The sequence below is a fragment of the Colletotrichum truncatum genome (assembly GCF_014235925.2).
Source record: "Colletotrichum truncatum strain CMES1059 chromosome Unknown Contig_0001, whole genome shotgun sequence".
NCBI lineage: Eukaryota > Fungi > Ascomycota > Sordariomycetes > Glomerellales > Glomerellaceae > Colletotrichum > Colletotrichum truncatum.
Genome location: NW_027222398.1, coordinates 1,524,753 through 1,543,736, shown reverse-complemented (window position 1 = coordinate 1,543,736; position 18,984 = coordinate 1,524,753). Strand labels below are relative to the sequence as shown.

Genomic DNA, 18,984 nt, shown 5'->3' with positions numbered 1-18,984 from the left:
GGATCAGCCGAATCTCGAGATGGCACCCGTAGTAGTCGTTCATCATCCCTTTTTTGCCCCGTTTCTTTTCCCTTTACCACTTTCACGCCTTAGGCGACAAGAACTGAACGCAGCAGGAAGGTTTTACAGGCTCTAGGGGTTTTGTAGCCTGTTCGCGTGGGTAAACAAGCTCATTTTTGAGCTCTGGCTATGCCATAGGGACGGTGTTCTTTTTCATTGAGAAATACAAACTATATCATCGAAGCCAGAAAGTAGGGTTGTCGGTGTTTCAACAGCAAACCATGGATGCCAGCAAGGTCGTCAAGCTCACGGCTTGGCACCGCTTTTTTGTGCTGAGGTTATTGTGCAAAGCAATCACGCATCTGGCTGTTTGAAGCATCATCCCTCGCAAGAAAGCGAGCTTGTCGAATCAAAATATGCAAGCCAGCGAGCCAGGACGAGGATGTTTCGGGCAGCATCTTCACGAATGGGCAGTACAGTATCCGCGACGGCATGGCATGGGCATCCAACAGCATATCAACATCGCATCTGGCGCCCCTGCCCCCGGTTCCCACGTCGTCTAGACCCTGCAGACATCTTAAAATCTTGGGCTGCCATAAGAGGGTAGATTCGACAGGGGTTAGGGTGTGATGATGATGTTGGCTTGAGCACTTGCATGACCCAGCTGCAAGGCGGCTAAGCAGCTCTAAAACACAGCCAGTGGGCGCTCCCGACTGGCGGCAAGGACAGAGGGGGTAAGTTTCAGTTGCCCCCTCCTCCCCCAAGACCACCCCAGCTGCCCAGCCTTTCGTTTATGACTTGTACCTAGATACATGTAGGCTGTGGTGGTATCCGTAACTCACCACTCATATTTTCACTACTTGGCTTTGACCAGGCAGGTTTTTTATGGCCTGAGGCATCACCATTGCCTTTTTTTTTTGGCTCTCTTGGAGTCTCCACTTTCACTCTTTTTCCACAGGCACTACGCATAGCTCAAAATCTGCGTCAACACGACTCCACCTCCGCTCATGGCGGCTGGCAGTTCTACTACCATGGTGAGAGCGCTGTACTAAGCAGCATCCGCCCGAATACGTTGACGGGAAATTTCGAACCGGCCCGACCACCAAATTTGGCTATCCCCCTGCTGGCCACCAAAAAAGAAAAATCAAAAGACCATCCATCACCCACCAACATGATCAAGTGTGGCCAGCAGCAACTTTTCAGTTGAACTACGCAATCACAGACATCTAGACAATACGAAGCAATAGTAACGTCTGCTACAACTCACTTCAACTAGGCCTCCACATCTTGCTCCGCTTGTTGCGATTTGCGAGCTACTTGCCGCTTTGGAAGCTAGCATATCGGTGTCAGTTTCGGCGGAAGAGCCCATGCTTTCCTAGCCACATTAGCTTACCCGTCAACTCTTTTTCGAATCGTTCTTCCTTTGCAAGGTACTCGGTACGTATCCGCCAGTGAGTCTAGCCGTCGAGCTGCCTGTGGTGGCCTTACTTGCATTTCCTTTGGCCTTTTTGTCGCTGGCAAGAGACAGTGCATTTTAAGCATGGCCATGGGCATGATCTTCTTTCCAAAGAGCTGCTAAGAGTCGGCCTTAACGAAACTGCCTCTTGGATAGTTGGCATTGACCTAGAGACTTCAGAGGTCATCGTGCTGCTACTCCAGACCCTCAGCCGTGGGTTTTACATACTTCTATGCCCTATTGATAATCAGAAATGAACCCGCCAGACAACGTCTGCTAAGCCAGAGGTGCTGGATCGCCGGATGCTGAATCATCCCGTACAAGATACCTTGCACTCTATCTCGATCTACATACATACGGACGTACGGGAAGAATCGACCTCAGCCGGTCCTCTCAGCTCCGTACAGGACATTAAAACAGGTGAAGGGCGACTATGTAGCAGATACATCTAGTATGCGGCCAGTCCTTCCCCGGCCGGGGCCTGCAGGCAAATCTGGTGTACTACAAAGTACTTGGCTTATCAGTCCCACGCCATCTTCACTCTGGCAAAGTCCCCAGCATTTCCAACCGCCCCGCAGCCAGACGAATCACAGCAATCCACGTCGTCGGCTGCCACACCACCTACACACTTCATTCTACGTCTACCACCACAAGCCGCGGCCTGTCCTGTAGCGTACGAGTACAGAGACTCTTTGCACGAATCGCTGATGCCAGTCGTATTGGGGAAATGGTCAAGGTCACATAAAATCTGACAAACGTGGTTGCCCACCAGGGTCTGTAATGAATCGACCTCAACATGCTCTTTTCAACGCCTGAGCCCGTCCATTTTTGGAGTGGGCAAAATCTCAAGGATTTGTGTCCCGGTTGCAGTAGCCCAGCTCAGCTGTCCGGGGGGGCGGACCTCACCAGCCAGATCCCAGAGAGACAAACGCTCTCATCCCAGCCTTGTCTCGAGCTAAGCTGTGCTTAGTTATGTTGCCTATTTCTCTGCTTTCCCAACTTTACAAATCGCTCTTCCTTGTCACTTGTCAAGAGTTCAGGCTGCCGGCAGGAGGTTCCTTGAAGACAGAGGCAGGTGTTATGCAAATCATAGGGTTTGGAAGCAGCTTCTTGTTGCTCCCATTCGCCAATGGATATGCATGAGCGGACCGTTTTCCGCCTTACATGAAAGCACCAGGAGTTCCTCCCGCACCACACCACCGTAAGGGAGCTAAGTCAGACGGGCTCGCGGCGCCGGGTTGAAGTCTGACAGTGTTGGTGCTGTTCCAATGGGCAGTTCCGCTTCGATAGCCACGCTGGCCCAATGAGAAGATGGCCGGGACTGGCGACGGGACTGCGCGACATGGTGTGCTAACTGATATCTCTCACACCTCAAGCAGAACATAGAGCGTATACCGGGCCGGTGGGCGCTCGGCACAACACAGGACGGTCAGACTTTCGAAAAATGCTGGAAGTCCCAGAACCGCCTGAAAAATTAATCGTTGTGGGCAGGGTTGCCTTTTTTTCTTATTTTTTTTAAACACCAGTTGCGATCAACCCCGGATCTTTGCCCGCAGCTTTCTTGTCCTACACGTGTGCGAGAGATATGCGTCTTCTTCAGAACCAAGGCGGGCTAGGCATACTATTATTTGCTGTGTGCTTCGCGACGGGCCTTCCTCCGACAATGGCACAAAAAGGCGAGACCACCGAGACAAACTCGTCCTTGTAGCAGTTCCTCGGGGGGTTTGAAGCACAACAGTTGACGTCCACCTCGACACTGTGGCGTTGAGGCGCCCTTCGGGTGAGGTTGGTGGAGGTGATAATGGCTTTACTGATTGGGTTTAGCATCCTCCTCACCGCTACTCTTGTGGTCGGTCTATTTACAGCGACCCCTCTTGGGTGCCGTCTCTCTGCTGCCGGGATGCTGGGGGGATAAGAACACAGAAAAACAAAAGAGTGGTGATAATGGCACGCTCATCCTGGGCGAAGAAAACACCCAGGCCTGGACCCCCGGTCCACTACTGTGTAGGCCACTCCATCGTCACTGCCTTCTCCGCCCGCTGCGAGCCAATAGCCCTATGCCCAAACGAGCTGGCTTGCTGACCTCCCCCCCTTCTGGAACCACGACGCTGCGCTGGCAGGGCTACCTTGTAATGTTTTCCTGCCGCTGCTGTTGAGCGTCGAGTTTTTGCGTGCATCTTTCACGTGGAGGCGAATGGCACGATGCGATGGACGGAGGGGCGTGTACGCCATCCATCGCCGCGCCCCCTCCTCTCTCCCCATCCCCCTCCTCATCACTTTCCTCCACTAACGCCCCCCGGTCGTCTTCTCCTCTCGCTGTGTCTCTCCAGATTGTACTATTGTATGTACGGATACTTCCTCGTTCTCTTCTCCATCAATCAGTCTTTCGGTCAGTCAGTCTTGCCTCCTCACACAAAAACATCCTTGGAAATCGCGCAACCGCACACCCATGACAAGATCAGGATCTCGACTACACTACGGCCCTCAACGAGAGGGGGTGGGTTAGACCGGCGTGGGGCGGCGTACCATCTTGCTTGATCAACTTCTGTGTGCGCGGTGTGTTGCTGATCCAGCCACGACTTTTAACTGGACCTGGGGGAGTCTCGTCACGCCTCTCAATTCTCGTTTTTAGGCGGCTCTCAATCTGGTCTGAGTTGCGGTTGTGGGCACCCACGGGGGGGGAGCCCCGTCCGGTCATCGGTCGGCCGCTACGAGCCGCCGTTCCTGCTCGGCTGAGAGTGAGACATTTCGACTTCCATCTTTCCAAGCCTGGTAGAACACTCTTGTTGTTCATCCTCTTGTGAGACCCACTTTCTACTAACATCGCCCGTTGATGAACGACTACGTGATTCGCCTTTTTTTTTTTTTTTCTCTCTTCTCGTCTTGTCACAGCCATTCGATTAGTCACCACATCTATGATACGAGCACGTCGGGACTCCCTATTCCCTCAGGTCCATTGGTCACGGCAACTCCAAAGAACCCCGCCCTTTGCTTACCTCTCCCAGCCAAATCCTCTTCACCCCTCCCAAATGACGGACGTCTAACACGACTTCCACCGCACCTTGTCCTAAGCTACGTGGAGCAATGAACCACCTATCCCAACTTACCTTGGCTTATCCTGTTCTGGCCCTTGCCCCACCCCCCATCTTCACACTACCCCTTCCGTCTCGTGCATGGCAGCATCGGGATAGCTGCGTCCTGTACGGAGAAAGTAGGTGGTCGTAGTAGTAGTGGTGGTAGTAGCCTTGCATGCGTGGAAAGATCTGATGTAAATCGACTCGTCCTACATTAGTCCACAGCAGACTTGCACATCCATAAAAAAATAAAAAATAAAAAGTAATAAAAAACACGCGTGCACTAACACATACATACACACACACACACACACACCCAATAAACACACACGCGCGCGCACGCGGGCGCGCCGCGCCTTACTGCCGTACCAGTACGGGTAACCCTGTCCCGTCCCGCCATGTGCTTCGCAGCGCAGCGCAGCGATGTGCATTTTGTTTGCTCGTTTGCCTTTGCTTGAGGATGGGGATAACCATACGGGAACGGAGAAAACGGCGTGCATTATGTATGCGGCCATGGTCCTGTACAGACTACAGATGTTCAAGACCCCTCCCGAGGACAGCAGAAAGACATATAGATGAATATGCGATCCTACGATGCCAGATTAGATTGCATCGAGGAGCAAAGAGGCAAGAAAAGCATCAAACAAGACAACGGCGGAAAAGGGACAACAGACGTTCTTTGATGGTCATTCGTAACCCACATAGGAGTTGTTGTGCTGTCTCGCAGGGGACTTCGCGCTCCGCGGGAAAGCACACCATATCTCTCTATACACACGCACACATTTTCCCAGGCAGCCCCCTCATTAGCCCTGCTCCCCCCCCCCCCCCTCCTCGGTCAAGCCAGCGGCCAGCGCCGCTGCGTTGTCAAGTTTTTGTGTGAGAAGGGAAGGCAGAAAAAGCAACGGTTCTGGTCTGGGCCCAAAATCGCCAAGTTGCCCCCGGCGTGAGATTTCCTTTCGGCTGCTGCTGCTGTCGCTGCACGAGGAGGCGGGCGGGCGATGGGCGGAACATCTCGCCTGTTGGGCCTGCGTTACATTCGCAACCCTTTCCCACTTGTGGGACCCCCCCTCTCTTCTTCCTTCCCTGCCACCCTGCCCCCCAACTTTTTTCTGACCTTGCCTGCCTGCCTGTCTGCGCGTGTATGTGTCTGTGGGCAGATGCGCCGTCGCCGCCGCCGCCATCGCCGCAGCGCCTCGGGGAGTAACATGTCAGATTTCCCAAGCGCTAGGCCACCTGGAAGGAGCAGGGGAGGGGTAAAGGTCAACAAGTACAGCGTACATGCAGAGTTGCGCAGTATGACAAAATAGTGCGTATGTCCTGCTGAACAGCTGAACGTGAAGTGAAGAGCGGGCGGCGGCGACATTGAGGGGCATCGACAAACACGGCACCGCCACTAATAGCGCCCATGGCATTAAGCATACGGGGCCACAGGTACTTTACGGGATGGTAGATCACATACCACGATACACCTGGGCAGATAGGTAACAAAGAAGGAGCCGTCCTTCTCTTTCTTCATAGGTAGTCAGCAACAATGTGGCCAGTCATCCACATCGCGTCCTCAATGCAAGTATGCTTCGCATATGTGCCGGTCGCGCGGCAGTAGTGCTGCTGCGATTATCATGTAAGGCAATGCAGCGGCCCTGACTTTAGGTGCTGGTGCTGGTGCTGTCCGCTGTCCGCTGTCCGCTATCCGCTATCCGCTGTAAGACTTCCCGTTGCCACCAGTTATGCTGTGGCCCATTGTTTGGTCAGTCTTTCTTTGTGTGTGCTTCGTTTTCTGGCCTTGGTCTTGTTCCTGTTCCTCTCTGTCGGTAACAATAGGGACGGCTGCACTGTACCCTTTTGGTCATCGGTTCAGAGGCTACACATTGATAACCTCGGCGAACTTTGACTTCTGACAGCCGCCCTCCTCTTTGTTCCAATGCGCACAGTCGTCACCGGTACGTATTTGGCACCGCCCATTCCAGTGCGTCTTTTTTATCCCATCCTCTCTACTCCTTCGGGAGGGGGGTGAGAGGTACGTCTAGCAGTATCTTTTATGAATTGTCCCGAATTTAGCTCCCGAGGCGAGACACAACCTTTCTGTCTGGGACACGACCGGTGTGAGCTACGAAGGTGGAATGATAATTACTATGACAATAGTATTGATGAGGTCGGGACCGGTCCCGGTCCTTTTCGAGATATCCACTTGCGTGCGAATCCCCCGCTCCTCGCGTCCGCTGGCTACGACAACCAGGTCGATCCATCTGCTGCGAAGTGGATGCCAGATGGGAAATGACAAACTGCTCCTTCCTTACCAGGCCAGGCAGCTGCCCCCCCCGGAACAGAAGGGTCGATGGCCTGCATGTGCGTACGGACGGGTATGCATGCTGCTCATACATGGGGTGGCGGCGGCGAGATCACGGATCACTGAGGAGCCCTGGGGGCCAACTGCTCACAGACACGGAGCCCTTGGAAACAGAGCAGGTATCGAGATATGGCTCCTGCGCACCTGGACCGCAACAAACAGCGCATGCTGGGCAGATCATGCAACTTCCAGGGACGGGGTCAAGCGAAAGTGACGTGGGAACTCAGGCGCGCGAGCTGGAGTACTCCTTGCCGCCGCTTGCGAGCAGCTTTGTCATGTCAGTGTATGTATTCAGGTTGATACCGGATGGATCGTCGAGTCGGGGCCAAAACTTGAACGCTTGAAACGGCCCGCCCCCCTTCTCATTGACTCCCCCCTTGCACTGGTCCCTGGCATCAGTGATGAGAAGGTGATGGGAGCTTGGGGCTCGGCGCCGGGAGATTGAGTTTTCTGGCAACTTCGCTCCGTGTGTCTCCTTCCCGTATTCCCACCCTGGAACCCTGCTTCTTGTGAGATGAGTTTGTCTTTGTCTTGTCTTTGACTTTATCCGGACTTGATAAAGTCAACCGTTGGATGAGGCCCTTCTCGGGAGGTGGAATTACATAGTCGAGGTAATGGTGCAGCATACGGAGTAACGCGCAGTGCCTCGTTGAAGAATGCGCGGCGGCTATGGCGCGCAGCATATGCAAGCCCTGGTGCATTGGTAATTGCAGCTTTCTTTTTTCCTCACCATTTTGATCGTTTATCATTTCTCAGAGTTTGCAGTAAATGGCACGTTGGTGGTTTGATGTGTGAGTGACAGGGCATTTTAGATAGTGTTTTGCAACCCCTGGAGCCATCCTTCAGCTCCTTCCCTGCCCATTGAATCTAGCCGCAAAAGTGCTGCAACGGGAAAACGAGTATTCCGCAGAGAGGGGAATGACTAGACAGTGGACAGCGGTGCGGCGGGCGGCGGGCAGCGGGCATCGTGCATGAACTCCTGGTACGGCATGATTAAGATGTGTGTGTTATACATGTGACGGAGCACCGCCTGCTCTGTTGCGTTTCCAAAAAACCGACCAGGTGGGGGGAGATCAAGACCAGACGCAGAAGACGAGGGAGAGAAGAAGGTTCGCAGGCAAGGAAGGCTGCATTTGGCGTGCATGCGTGTGTGCGTAAGGTTGTCCGGGAAGAGGCGAACATGGCAGACATGGGAGTCCCAAAGTCCTGGCAATGTGCCAGACCAGGTCCAGGGCGGACGAGATGGCGTCTTTCGTTTGTTGTTTCTCACCATTCGCCGCGCGGCCGGTTTTGCGATGCAAGTCAATTCTTGCTCGGGAGCTGGGTGTACCTTGCCTCACAGACCTTGGATTCTACCAAGGTTTTTCTCTGGCACTTCTCTGGAGAATGAATTTGGGGTGCGAAGGGGGCGAAGCTTCGGCGATGATGCGAAGCGAACCAGTTTTTACGACCGTGCAAGCTTTTTTCCCTTTGTTTTTTTAATTTTAGGTGCAAGCTTCGGCCGATGGAGAGGACGTGATATGCATGACTGGCGTCTGTGGGGATTGCGCTTGCCACTGCGGACGATGTTGGAGACCGATTGGATAGCTTTGTTTTGCCGCAAGCTTGTGCATCGTGGGCTCCGCAGATACCTCGATACAAGATGGAACTCTGTTATCCCTCTTTTCTTACTATGGTATGAGGTATACTGTAACACCTTTGCGATGAGAGTTGTATTGTTTGACGGCCAATAGTAATAACCTTCAGTTGAGAGCCGGATGTGTTGGGGTATTGGAAATGAGTTGCCGACAGCAAGGTGTGCATTCTGTATCACACTGAAAAGAGCAGGGTCGGTCCAGTATCAAGAACTAACATTTGAATCGACCGAAGAAAGCTTCGCATTCGCATCTGAAGCATGTCGGCCACAGTGGTCCGGGGGACAATCGAATCGAGACAGACGAAGGGGTCCGTCTGCTCTTTCCCACACCTCCTCTCTCGCTGCTCACGTCCCCGTTCACATTGACAGTTCCGGTTCCAGTTCCGTGGGCTCGTGTGAGCGGGCATGTGCGAGTATGGCTCGTGGGAAGAAACAATGGTTGTTTAAGGGGAAGGGGTGTGTGTCCGGTGTTTAGGCTGATGGTCGTGTACCTGCAGGAGATTGAAAGATGCTGAAGCTGAGGTGAAAGGTCCCCTACTGTCGAAGCGTTCGGTCTTGGGCTTGTCATTCGAGGGGGTTGAACAGAATGGTTTCCAGAGACTTTGACGTGCACATACATACCTGTGGGACGGAAACTGGCCTTTGGGATTGGGGAAATGTTGGAGGGTATGTGCGCTGCCGCATCGGGCCCCGGTGAGGGAAGGTAGAAGTCCAGATATACACTGTCGCAGGAAGGATGGGAAGAAGCTCTCACCGGAACCGATGGTCATGTGACACCGCGCTAGGTACGTGCCTGGATTGGCCCTGATGTTGATACGCTTTGTGCCTCTTAGTTTGGTGGCTCCCGCGTGACCCGCGTTTTGCTGACGACAGAGGCGGTCCATGTTTGGTTGTGCAAAGAACGCACTAGGGGCAAAACAATCGTTGTTGGGCCATTATTCACAAAAGATTGTTCCATGGACTAGAAAGACATTACCAGGTTGACGCGCATGTATTCTATATCACAGTAGCGTACATACATTGTCCGATCCCCGAGTACATCTTAGCGGCAGAAAAAGAAAGGAAAGCACCGGAATCCGACCAACCAGGCCAAAAGATGCCTGCCCCGGGTAGGCCATCTCTGCCGCCTGCCGCGAAGCCGCGCTTCGGCAACAACTTCGATACATACAACTCCAGCGCCACGGGCCATCAACGCCCGGAAACGGCACCCGGAGCTGGATTGGGATGGCGGGCCAGCCGAGCACGCAAGCTTGCGGGTCAGTTCGCCGCTGGCCACTCTGGTGGGGTCCGCATGAGCGATACCTACGGTGCCGGAAGCGAAGACTATGATGAGAAACTGGGCATGGTCGTGCCCAAGGATGTGAGAGCGCGGGCCAAGATGAGCGTTGCCGATATGCTCGCCCGACCAGGGCTGATGAGGAGTGGTTCATCTGTCTCTGACACCGGATCTACCACGTCAACAATATCGAACACGGGAGGTAACCCAAAGAGCGAAGAAGAGATAATGGCAGCACGCAGGAAAGAAGACGAGAGGAAGAAAGAAAAAGCGGCCGCCGGGAGGGGCTTGTTCGAGGGAATTGTGGTCTATGTCAACGGTAGCACGCACCCCATCATCTCAGACCACAAACTCAAGCGAGTGCTAGTAGAAAACGGTGCGCGCATGTCCATCCATCTCGGCCGCAGACAGGTTACGCATGTCATCATAGGGAAGCCCGCGGGCGTTGGCGCAGGTGCTGGTGGTGGACTTGCAGGTGGTAAGTTGGAGAGGGAAATTCGAAAGATCGGTGGCTGTGGAATCAAGTACATCAGCGTCGAGTGGTGAGTATCCCGCCTTCCTCCTCTTTCGAGACCCGGCTGACATGGGCTGACATTTGCTCGCAGGGTTCTAGAGAGCCTGAAGGCAGGAACTCGGTTGCCCGAGGCACGCTTCACAACTCTCAAAGTCGCAAGAGAGGGGCAGAATAGTGTCTATGGAATGTTTGGTGGACAGTCCTCGAGAGTCTGATCTATCGGACCACCGAAATAATGATCATGCCTTGATGTATGGTGTACATGACGTTGGGTAACTCGTTTTGCTTATGGCTTTGGCGGCGTTTGGTACCAAGTATTTGGTCTGGGGTTACAAAGATACCGAGCATAACCAGGAAGGCATATTGTTTGTAGCACACAAGGCGTTGGCTATCAACTCGTATTGATCACAGATTAGCCCCATTTCTAAGAGGTACTCGAGTCCCATGAGTCGCTTATGCCGGTGCATTACATTGTGTCCTTCGGCCGTTACTCCAAGTTACCGGAAAGCACATGTTCCCGCCATGATTGCTCTGTTGTCCGTACAGCACACAAGACCATGCAGATCTCAACGAGCCGTGAAGGCCGCCTCGTCTCGCCCCCCTCCCAAATACGAAGACAATTACACAGCCTATGCATCCCGTAGGTCCGACAATGGTACGATGACATGACTCGATATGCGCGAGGCGAAAACTAGATGGTCCCTTGTCCCTCGTCGTCCCTGGTACCGGCAGCAAGCCGCTTCGTTGTTGGGAAGGACGGGAGCTCGTGGGCCATCGTTGGCTACACGACATTTGCCAACAGAAGCAGAGGAGTGAGCAACGGGACCGAGGGCGAAGCCTGGTTTTCTCCTTTTCTTTTTTCGTTTTTGCGGTCTGTGATACCTGCTGCGGGTGCACGGTACTCGTCGAGAGTGGTTTGGTGTTGCACCGTCCGTGTTTTCTCGGGCATGTCTATAATGCGAGGGTGCGGAATCTATAGTCATCGACCGTAGCATCGTCTCTCGAACGGGTGAATATCGAGCACACAGTTGAACGGGCCGCAAAGGGCGACGGGTACTGGTTGACATTTTCTTGATCTTGTAGCGTCTTCCCTTGGGATAGTCTGCTCACGCACACCCTGCCGGGAAACTGTCGGAACCTCACACCGTACACCGGTTGGTCATGGGCTACGCGGTGCCAGCTCAGCAGTTCCATCTTCCCGGGGTGTTACACGACTTGGTGGATATTACAGCCGTTATGCCGTGAACGCAGAATTTTGTGATATGATGGAATTCCTAGCAGTGACTAGACGTGAGCAACAGTGTGAGCACTAGGTTGCTTTAAAACAACATATATAACCAAATTAGTTCATGCAATAGATTTGCATACTTGGATACATATGTGAAATCCATCTAGACCTAAGTAGAAAATGCCCTAGTCTGTACATATCCGAGATCAAGGATGAGAGCATATCAAGTTCGTATCATCGTTCAATAAACACTAAAATATCTAAATGCCTGCCATTCTTCATTTGTCTACCCACCTCGGCCCTACAGCTTCGCCCTGGCCTCCGTACTCTTATGACTGTCCCCTTTAACCTCCCAGTACTCCTTGATTTTGATCCTCGCAATCTCCACAGCACCGGCATCCTCAACGGTACTTGGCACCTGTACCTCTTTGTCGAAATCGCCATGCACCGCGTTCTCCAGTAGCTCTCTCAGCACACGCCGCAGAGTCTTGCCGCTGCGTGTCTTGGGAATCATGCCCTTCCCCTGGATCAGCCCGCCCAGGGTCGCGATGGCGCCGACCTGCGACCTTATGAGCGTCTGTATCTCGTCGGTGAGCTTCTTGTCAGGTACAGCAGACGATGGGTGCTCAGGCGTTGAGAGCGTGATGAAGGCAAAGGGAAGCTGGCCCTTGAGGGCATCAGGGATGCCCACCACGCAGGCTTCCGCGACGAGCGGGTGTGATGTAATGGCTTGTTCAAGCCCGCCTATCGTTTGTCAATCACGTGTACAGCAAAAGCCGGATGCTTGATAAGGACAGTAACTTACCGCTCGAGAGACGGTGAGCGCTGACGTTCAGGACGTCGTCGTTGCGAGACATGACGTTGACATAACCTTCCGCATCGACATAGCCTGCATCGCCTGTGTCTAGCCACTTTCCATCAAAACGTTTCAGATACCCCTTGTAAAATCTCTCTTCATCTTGCCACAGAGTCCTAAAAGCCGTAGGTGCAAGCGGCAGCCCCAGGACGATGTTTCCCATCGTCCCTCCAGGTACCTCATTGCCACTGTCATCCACGATCCGTACATCGAAACCGGGCATCGCCTTGCCAGCACTGCCTGGCTTTATCTTAGGCGGAGGATGGTCGCGGACGTCTGTATTACGGTCCTTGCCGGCATGTGGCACTAGAGCTCTCCCCGTGATTGGCGAACCGGCTTCTGTCGACCACCAGTTGTCCACCACGTGGGCGTCGATGGCGCCGTATTTCTCCAGAAGCTCCTGGTACATGGTAATGATGGCCGGTTCGGACCGTTCTCCTGCCAGAAAGAGAGCCTTGAGAGTTCGCAGGCCGCCGCGTTCTCCTACTTGCTTAAAGAATTTATTTTCCGGGTCATCGCGCTTAATGGCGCGAAGAGCGGTTGGTGCGGTGAACATAGTATTCACCTTGTACTCCTCTACGATTCGCCAGAACGCTGACGCATCTGGCGTTCCAACAGGCTTGCCCTCGTAGAGAACCGTTGCTGCGCCTGTAAAGAGGGGAGCATATGCAATGTAGCTATGTCCGACAACCTGCATCACGTATGGTCAGCAATAAAGAGCTGTCGGAGCATTGATGTTTATCGCTTACCCATCCGATATCAGACGCTGTAAAAGATACGCAACCCGGGCCATGAATATTGAATAAGTAACTGATAGAAAGATGCAACCCGACGGCATGCCCAGCAGCGTCCCTCAACACTCCCTTCGGCGACCCCGTCGTCCCCGAGGTATGAATGATGTAAATCGGATCTGTCGACTTGACTGGTACACACTCAGCCCTGATCCCCCTTGCACGACAACTCTTGACGATGCTCTGCCAGTTGCGTTCGCCGTCGTTCCTCTTGATAGGGTGCCACCGGATCTGCTCGCGCTGCCAGACAATCACTTTCTCGGGCTTGTGACTGGAAATCTGGCATGCCTCTTCCACGAGAGGCTTGTAGCTCATGGGGGGCTTGTTACCATCAATGCCGCAGGAAGCTGTCAGGATGGCAACGGGCTGGGATGCTTCCATGCGCTGGGCGAGAGCATTAGGGGCAAAACCACCAAAAACTACGGCGTGAATTGCACCCAGGCGGCTGACGGCGAGGATGCCTATTAAGGCCGCGGGGATCATTGGCACTGGTTATCAATATGAGCGTCGCATTTTGGTACGTCGAGCATGCAGGATGGGTCAACTCACTGTATATCAAAACAACATCGCCCTTTTTTACGCCCTCTTCCCTCAGTGCCCCGGCAAACACCTCAACCTCGTCCAGCAATTGCTTATACGTGAGCGTCTGCTTTGTGCCAGTGATGGGGCTATCGTAAAAGATAGCGGGCGCGTCACCCTTGCCATCGTGGACGTGGCGGTCGACACAGTTAAAGCACGTCGAGATCTCGCCGTCTGGAAACCATTCCCATGAGTCGTGAGTGACACCGCTCTTGAGCGTTTTCTTTGTCACTTTCAATGTCGTCGAGGGCTTCTTGTGCCAGTGCAGGTGCTCTGCCTGGTGCGCCCAAAAGCCTTCGGGGTCTTCTAGGGAATGACGTAGGACTTCATCTTGAGGGTGCAGGCTGTCGTCCATTATGAGCGGCGAGTTTAACGATGTGATGGAGTGAGCCAGAGAAATAGATGGGCGCGGTTGGGGCCTAACGGTCAAAAAATAGAGCAAAAGCGTTGGGATTTACCAGAATGATTCAAAAGTGCATCGCTATGGGAGTCTCAGACATTGGACACAACACGAGCCTCGGCTTTCTGGAACAATCCGGACAACTGGAGGTTTGGGGAGTGCTGAGACGGCGTATCACGAAATCAAAGACATGAACTATCCAATGCGGCTGCTGACGTGCTCTCAGTGAAATACGCAGCTGCTGGGAGGCTCCTTCCCCGCATTCCGTTGCCCCGGGGTAGGGGGACTCACCGTCATTGCCAACCGTATCAACGTCTCCAACCGAACTGGGCGGTTTCCCTCGGCCGGGGAACCCCACGGGGTCAGATGCGGGTCAACTGCACCCACCGATACGTCGTTGAAAGATTGTTGGCTGAAAGTGAAGGATGATTAGCGTAGCAAGTTGTGAAGTCTGTCATCAGTAAAGATGACGTATTCGGCGACGGGATCTGGCCATGTAAACCAAAGTCTCACTTAAAGCTAAAGCGTGCTCGCTAAATTGAGAGACAGATATCCCAAAATATACGGTCCGGAAACATGGAGGACGAAACCCAGTGAAATAACCATACTAGGACGTCAAGCCCAATTGCTCAACGCACTTGATTGACGATTCGATCAACAACGCACCTCAAAGCCAAAGCGACAGACTGCCAAGTTTACCCCAGAATCTGATATGGTCTGTCTACGTTCAGGTCCCACTGGCTCCCCGCAAGACCCATCTTCCCGCGCATTCCCCTCCTGTCACGGAGCTTTTTGTGTTTCTGACAGGTAGCAACGGCATTAAGCCGTCAAAGGCATCTGTCAGGCTCGACCAAGCAATGGCAGAAGCATCTATTTCCATGAGTGAGATAGAATCTCTCTGCTCGGTGTCGTAAGTAATACTCTAGTTATGGCGGCATGCTTGAGAATCAATGAGTCGAGGCAAGCCCGGGATCAAAGCCATATCCTCCTGTGAGTGACCCACGGCTACACCGCCATCCATGGTGGCCTCATCTGACGATGCTTTGCCCTTTCCTCAATGATACTTACGGCCGGCTCGACATCTGCCTTGAACCAGTCTGTACAACCTCAGCGTCTCTGATCAGTCACCCACTCCTCCAACATCCTCCAGCCTCCACAGCTCAATTGACCCATGCGCCATCAGATGAGAGACACGGGATGGTAGAAGGAGGCCGAAAACAGCAGAAGAAAACAAAAACCACCTGATGTCGAGCTGTCAAGGGATGACTCCAGCCAGCGGCTTACCGGCACAAATATTGCCCACACCCGGGTCCGGCGGCGGACCAGCATCGCAGGTCTGGCCGCTCCAGCCCCCATCCTCTTCCGCAGGGCTGTCTGCCTGCCCACCTAATGCCTGGGGTCCCCTAGAAAATAACAAGGCGCGAACGAGAACAGTGGTAAACTCTTACCAGAAAACCACTCAATTGCAACTGTAAGGGCCCAAGACCCCCCCAGCGCCAAGGCAATTTGGCAATCCACCCTTATCCTTGGCTGCCAGGTTCACTGGCCTGGCCATTCCCACCTTTTGTTCACTGTGACCCCAGATCAATCCGATTGTTTGATCACCTCTTTTCGTAAACCCCAAATTAATGATGATCGGCGTGACGAGGCCTAGACAGGTTGCTAATCTCGCTTCGCATCTTGCTGCATCCAGTGTGCTGCGGGGATGTTGCCGGTATTGAGAGAATTAGGAAAAAGGCGTCGCCGTTACAAGTGAGGAATAATTACCTGATAGGCCGACGTGGGAGAAGGGGAGGGGTGGGCGTGTTTGTAGCACTTGTCCGCGGGAACGCAATCTCGTTGTCTTATCTCTACTGTCGTGAATCGCGCCCATGTCTCTCTCTACCCTTCTTTGGAGCCCGTTCTTGGTATTATGCTTGGATAGAAGGGTCTCCGGCTGGCTCAGCGAACCAGCCCATTGTTCTACATTGTTCAGTGGGTGGCCGACCATCCGGCTCAAGCGCCTAATACCGTGGTACCCACTCACCCATCTGAGATTTCCCGACCAATCCGAGGCTTTCGGCCACTTTCCAGCACACCCGCCCCAGCGCTGCAAAATGCAGGTACAGCAGCAGCACCCCCTACCTACGTAGTAATGTAGGGAAGGGTAATCGATAGAGTTAAGCAAGCAGGACAAACAACCTTAACTGGTAATAATACTCCAACGACAGCTTACCTTGCCTGGAACTGGCGGTCAGTCCAGCCAGACATGGTGGAGGGGAGGCGACGGCGGCTGCAGCTTTCAGGCCACCCGAACCGAACAGGCTGTGTTGTGCTGCTGTTCATCTCATATCATCTCGCATGCCGTGTCTGTCTATCTACACTGCCTGTTGACATGCAGGTCCGCTGCGCCCCTGGGGGAGAAGAAAGTGCACGAACGGGATTGCGTCCCTTGGAGAAACACCCGGCGCAAGCGAAATGAGACGGCCGAATACTGGGTTTCCCCTCTTATCGATGCAACCTCTGGAAATTGTAGACATGGCATCGCGCACACACACACACACACACACACACACACACACACACACACATACACACACACAAGGCGTCGGCGTCAATGGCTTGAACACCCCGTCTTCCCACCCCTCTGTTTTGTTTGGTATTTTCGTGTCTTACGGTGACCATGACTGCGCTCAGAGCATCGCGGTTCGATGTACGGCACGCACGTTGTGTGGCGTCTGGTCTCAAACCACCATCCGCCTTTCGTCCGATGCTTTTGCACGCCTTTAGACGACAAGGAAACATCTCGCTCTAAATCTAGAAACATATCCCCCTGAACAGACACTTGGAAGGAGGAAACGGGAAAGCCAAGATTTCCATGGCTCATCGCTTCTATTTTGCTCTGACTTTGAAAATCACTGCGCACGCTGCTCAACATGCCCGCGGGGTCCGGCCGATCGTGAGCTACAGGTGGGCATACGTCAGTCATTTAGTGCCAGCTATACGACGACACGCAAACAAATGAGTCCAGAACATTCACTAAATATAGAAAACAAGTGGTGCTATCTCCGATGTCGTCAGACAAGACAGGCAATAGTCTAATGGAACGCGATTTTCATTTTGGACAGGAAAAATTGACGCAGGTACGTTTGTAGAGGTGCCGGACCAAAACTGGCCTCCCCGCAATGTTTGTATTCTACGTATCTGGAAACATTGGTAAGATTTGTCAAGAGACCATAAAACATCCAGCCAAATTTTTTCCTACTGAAAAAAGATCTTGGTCTTTCTATGCTCGTCTGCAGTATAAGATATCGACATGATCAAGTGATATACACGAATAGAGATATGGTACTGGGTTTTTTTTTGGTACGGCAGACGAGCACAGCGAGCAGCGAAGAATGCCTTTCCGGGAGAAGAATATAATCGATATTGAGAAAGACGTGTCAACAGATTTCCGCCGCGAGGGAGAAGGAGAGGACAGCAGAAAACCTATCGTGATCGTATTATATTCCCATTAAGCCCCCCAAGAAAAAGCCTCTTTTTCTGGTATAGACCGCACACACAAAGATTTGGTTACAAATCCTCAATGAGTGTGGAAAAACGGGGCCTCTTCAAACACCCGAGACAAAACCGTTTGTTGGTGGTAAAGCAAGTACAAGAAGCTGGCAGTATTGACAAACTGCTGCAAAAAGCCTGGCCAAAAGAGTCCCCAAGCGCGCAGTTGCAGCTGTAATAATGTACCGGGTATTTTTCCGTGGTCGCGTGGAGTGTGTCTTTCGCTCCTCTCTTTTTGACTCCCAAGCTCTATTTCCCAAACTCCTTTCGTCCAAAGAAACAAAAAACCATCCAACTGATGGATTTCACAACCGCTCTCCAGTCATTAAGTGGCGTAGGCTCCCCACGGATATCAAGATATCATCGTACATGCGTAGGGGGAGACGTGGATGGCGAGACGTGACAGTTGTTGATTTAGAGGACGAAAGCGGCAAGACCGAGGACACCAGCCAGACCGGCGCCGGAGAGGGCAGCCGCCTTGCCGGCACCAGCGGTGGGGACCGAGATGGGCTTGGTGGGGGTGAGGCCACCGGTGGCGGTCTTGCTGATGGAGGGAGTAACGACGGGGATGGTGGCGTTCTTGGTAGGGACGCTGCCAACGTGGTTAGCCATGAGATTCTCGTGTGATAGTTTTAGACAAAGCGAACCAGGAATCGCACTTGACCACGGAGGAGGTGATGACGGGCTTGGTGACAGTGCAGGGGCAGTCAGTGATGGTCAGGGTGGTAGCCTGCGAAGTCTGTTAGCTGGATGCTGCTTATAGCCGGTTGTTTTCTCGGGCAGAGGAGGTTGCCGGAGCCGAAAGCGGGCGTTCTGGCCCTTCTCCCGGCGGAGGATCCCGATCAAGCTCCCTCTGTCCCTCTAGAGGTTCTCGACGTACCTTGGTGATGGTGTAGGTCTTGTCAGCGTGGGTGATGACAGTGGGACCAGGGCAGTAGGTGGTGTAGGAAGAGACGACCTCAGTGACGTAGGTGACGTTCTTGGAGGCCATGGCGCCGGCGGCGAGGACAAGGGCAGCAGCGGAGAACTTCATTTTGACGGTTTGGGGGTTTTTGGTATTAAAACTCGAAGAGTTGTAGTTGCGGGTTGTTGATGATTAGGTAGTTGGTTAACGAATGAAAGCGACTAAAAAGTCTGGGTCGGTATGGTTGAGTGAGTGTGTGGGTGAGGAGAGAAAGAGAACAAGACTCAGGAAGGCCTGGAGGAAATGGACTTATATACAGAGATGGACGCAACACGACATGGGGACTGGACTGGGGTGGCAGGCTATCTTAGTGTGGACTGTGGATGGGC

At 53.2% G+C, this 18,984-nt stretch overlaps 4 protein-coding genes across 4 annotated transcripts; 2 read left to right on the top strand and 2 right to left on the bottom strand.

Moving 5' to 3' along the window:
• Positions 1 to 4,953: 4,953 nt before the first annotated feature.
• On the top strand, positions 4,954 to 5,109 carry CTRU02_200379 (uncharacterized protein; the record flags this gene model as incomplete). The annotated part of the gene is made up of 1 exon (XM_070203681.1): positions 4,954 to 5,109. The coding sequence occupies one exon, from the start codon at positions 4,954 to 4,956 to the stop codon at positions 5,107 to 5,109; it is 156 nt and encodes a 51-aa protein (XP_070062263.1).
• Positions 5,110 to 9,609: 4,500 nt separating this feature from the next.
• CTRU02_200378 (BRCA1 C Terminus domain-containing protein) lies at positions 9,610 to 10,518 on the top strand (the record flags this gene model as incomplete). The annotated part of the gene is made up of 2 exons (XM_036718381.1): positions 9,610 to 10,331; positions 10,395 to 10,518. 2 exons carry the CDS (start codon positions 9,610 to 9,612, stop codon positions 10,516 to 10,518), a joined length of 846 nt encoding a protein of 281 aa, XP_036589381.1.
• A 1,314-nt stretch (positions 10,519 to 11,832) lies between these two features.
• CTRU02_200377 (AMP-binding enzyme) lies at positions 11,833 to 14,112 on the bottom strand (the record flags this gene model as incomplete). Its single annotated transcript, XM_036718380.1, has 4 exons — positions 11,833 to 12,275; positions 12,337 to 13,078; positions 13,137 to 13,666; positions 13,728 to 14,112. The coding sequence occupies 4 exons, from the start codon at positions 14,110 to 14,112 to the stop codon at positions 11,833 to 11,835; spliced, it is 2,100 nt and encodes a 699-aa protein (XP_036589380.1).
• Positions 14,113 to 18,105: 3,993 nt separating this feature from the next.
• CTRU02_200376 (mmc protein) lies at positions 18,106 to 18,724 on the bottom strand (the record flags this gene model as incomplete). Its single annotated transcript, XM_036718379.1, has 3 exons — positions 18,106 to 18,286; positions 18,339 to 18,421; positions 18,572 to 18,724. 3 exons carry the CDS (start codon positions 18,722 to 18,724, stop codon positions 18,106 to 18,108), a joined length of 417 nt encoding a protein of 138 aa, XP_036589379.1.
• Positions 18,725 to 18,984: the final 260 nt, after the last annotated feature.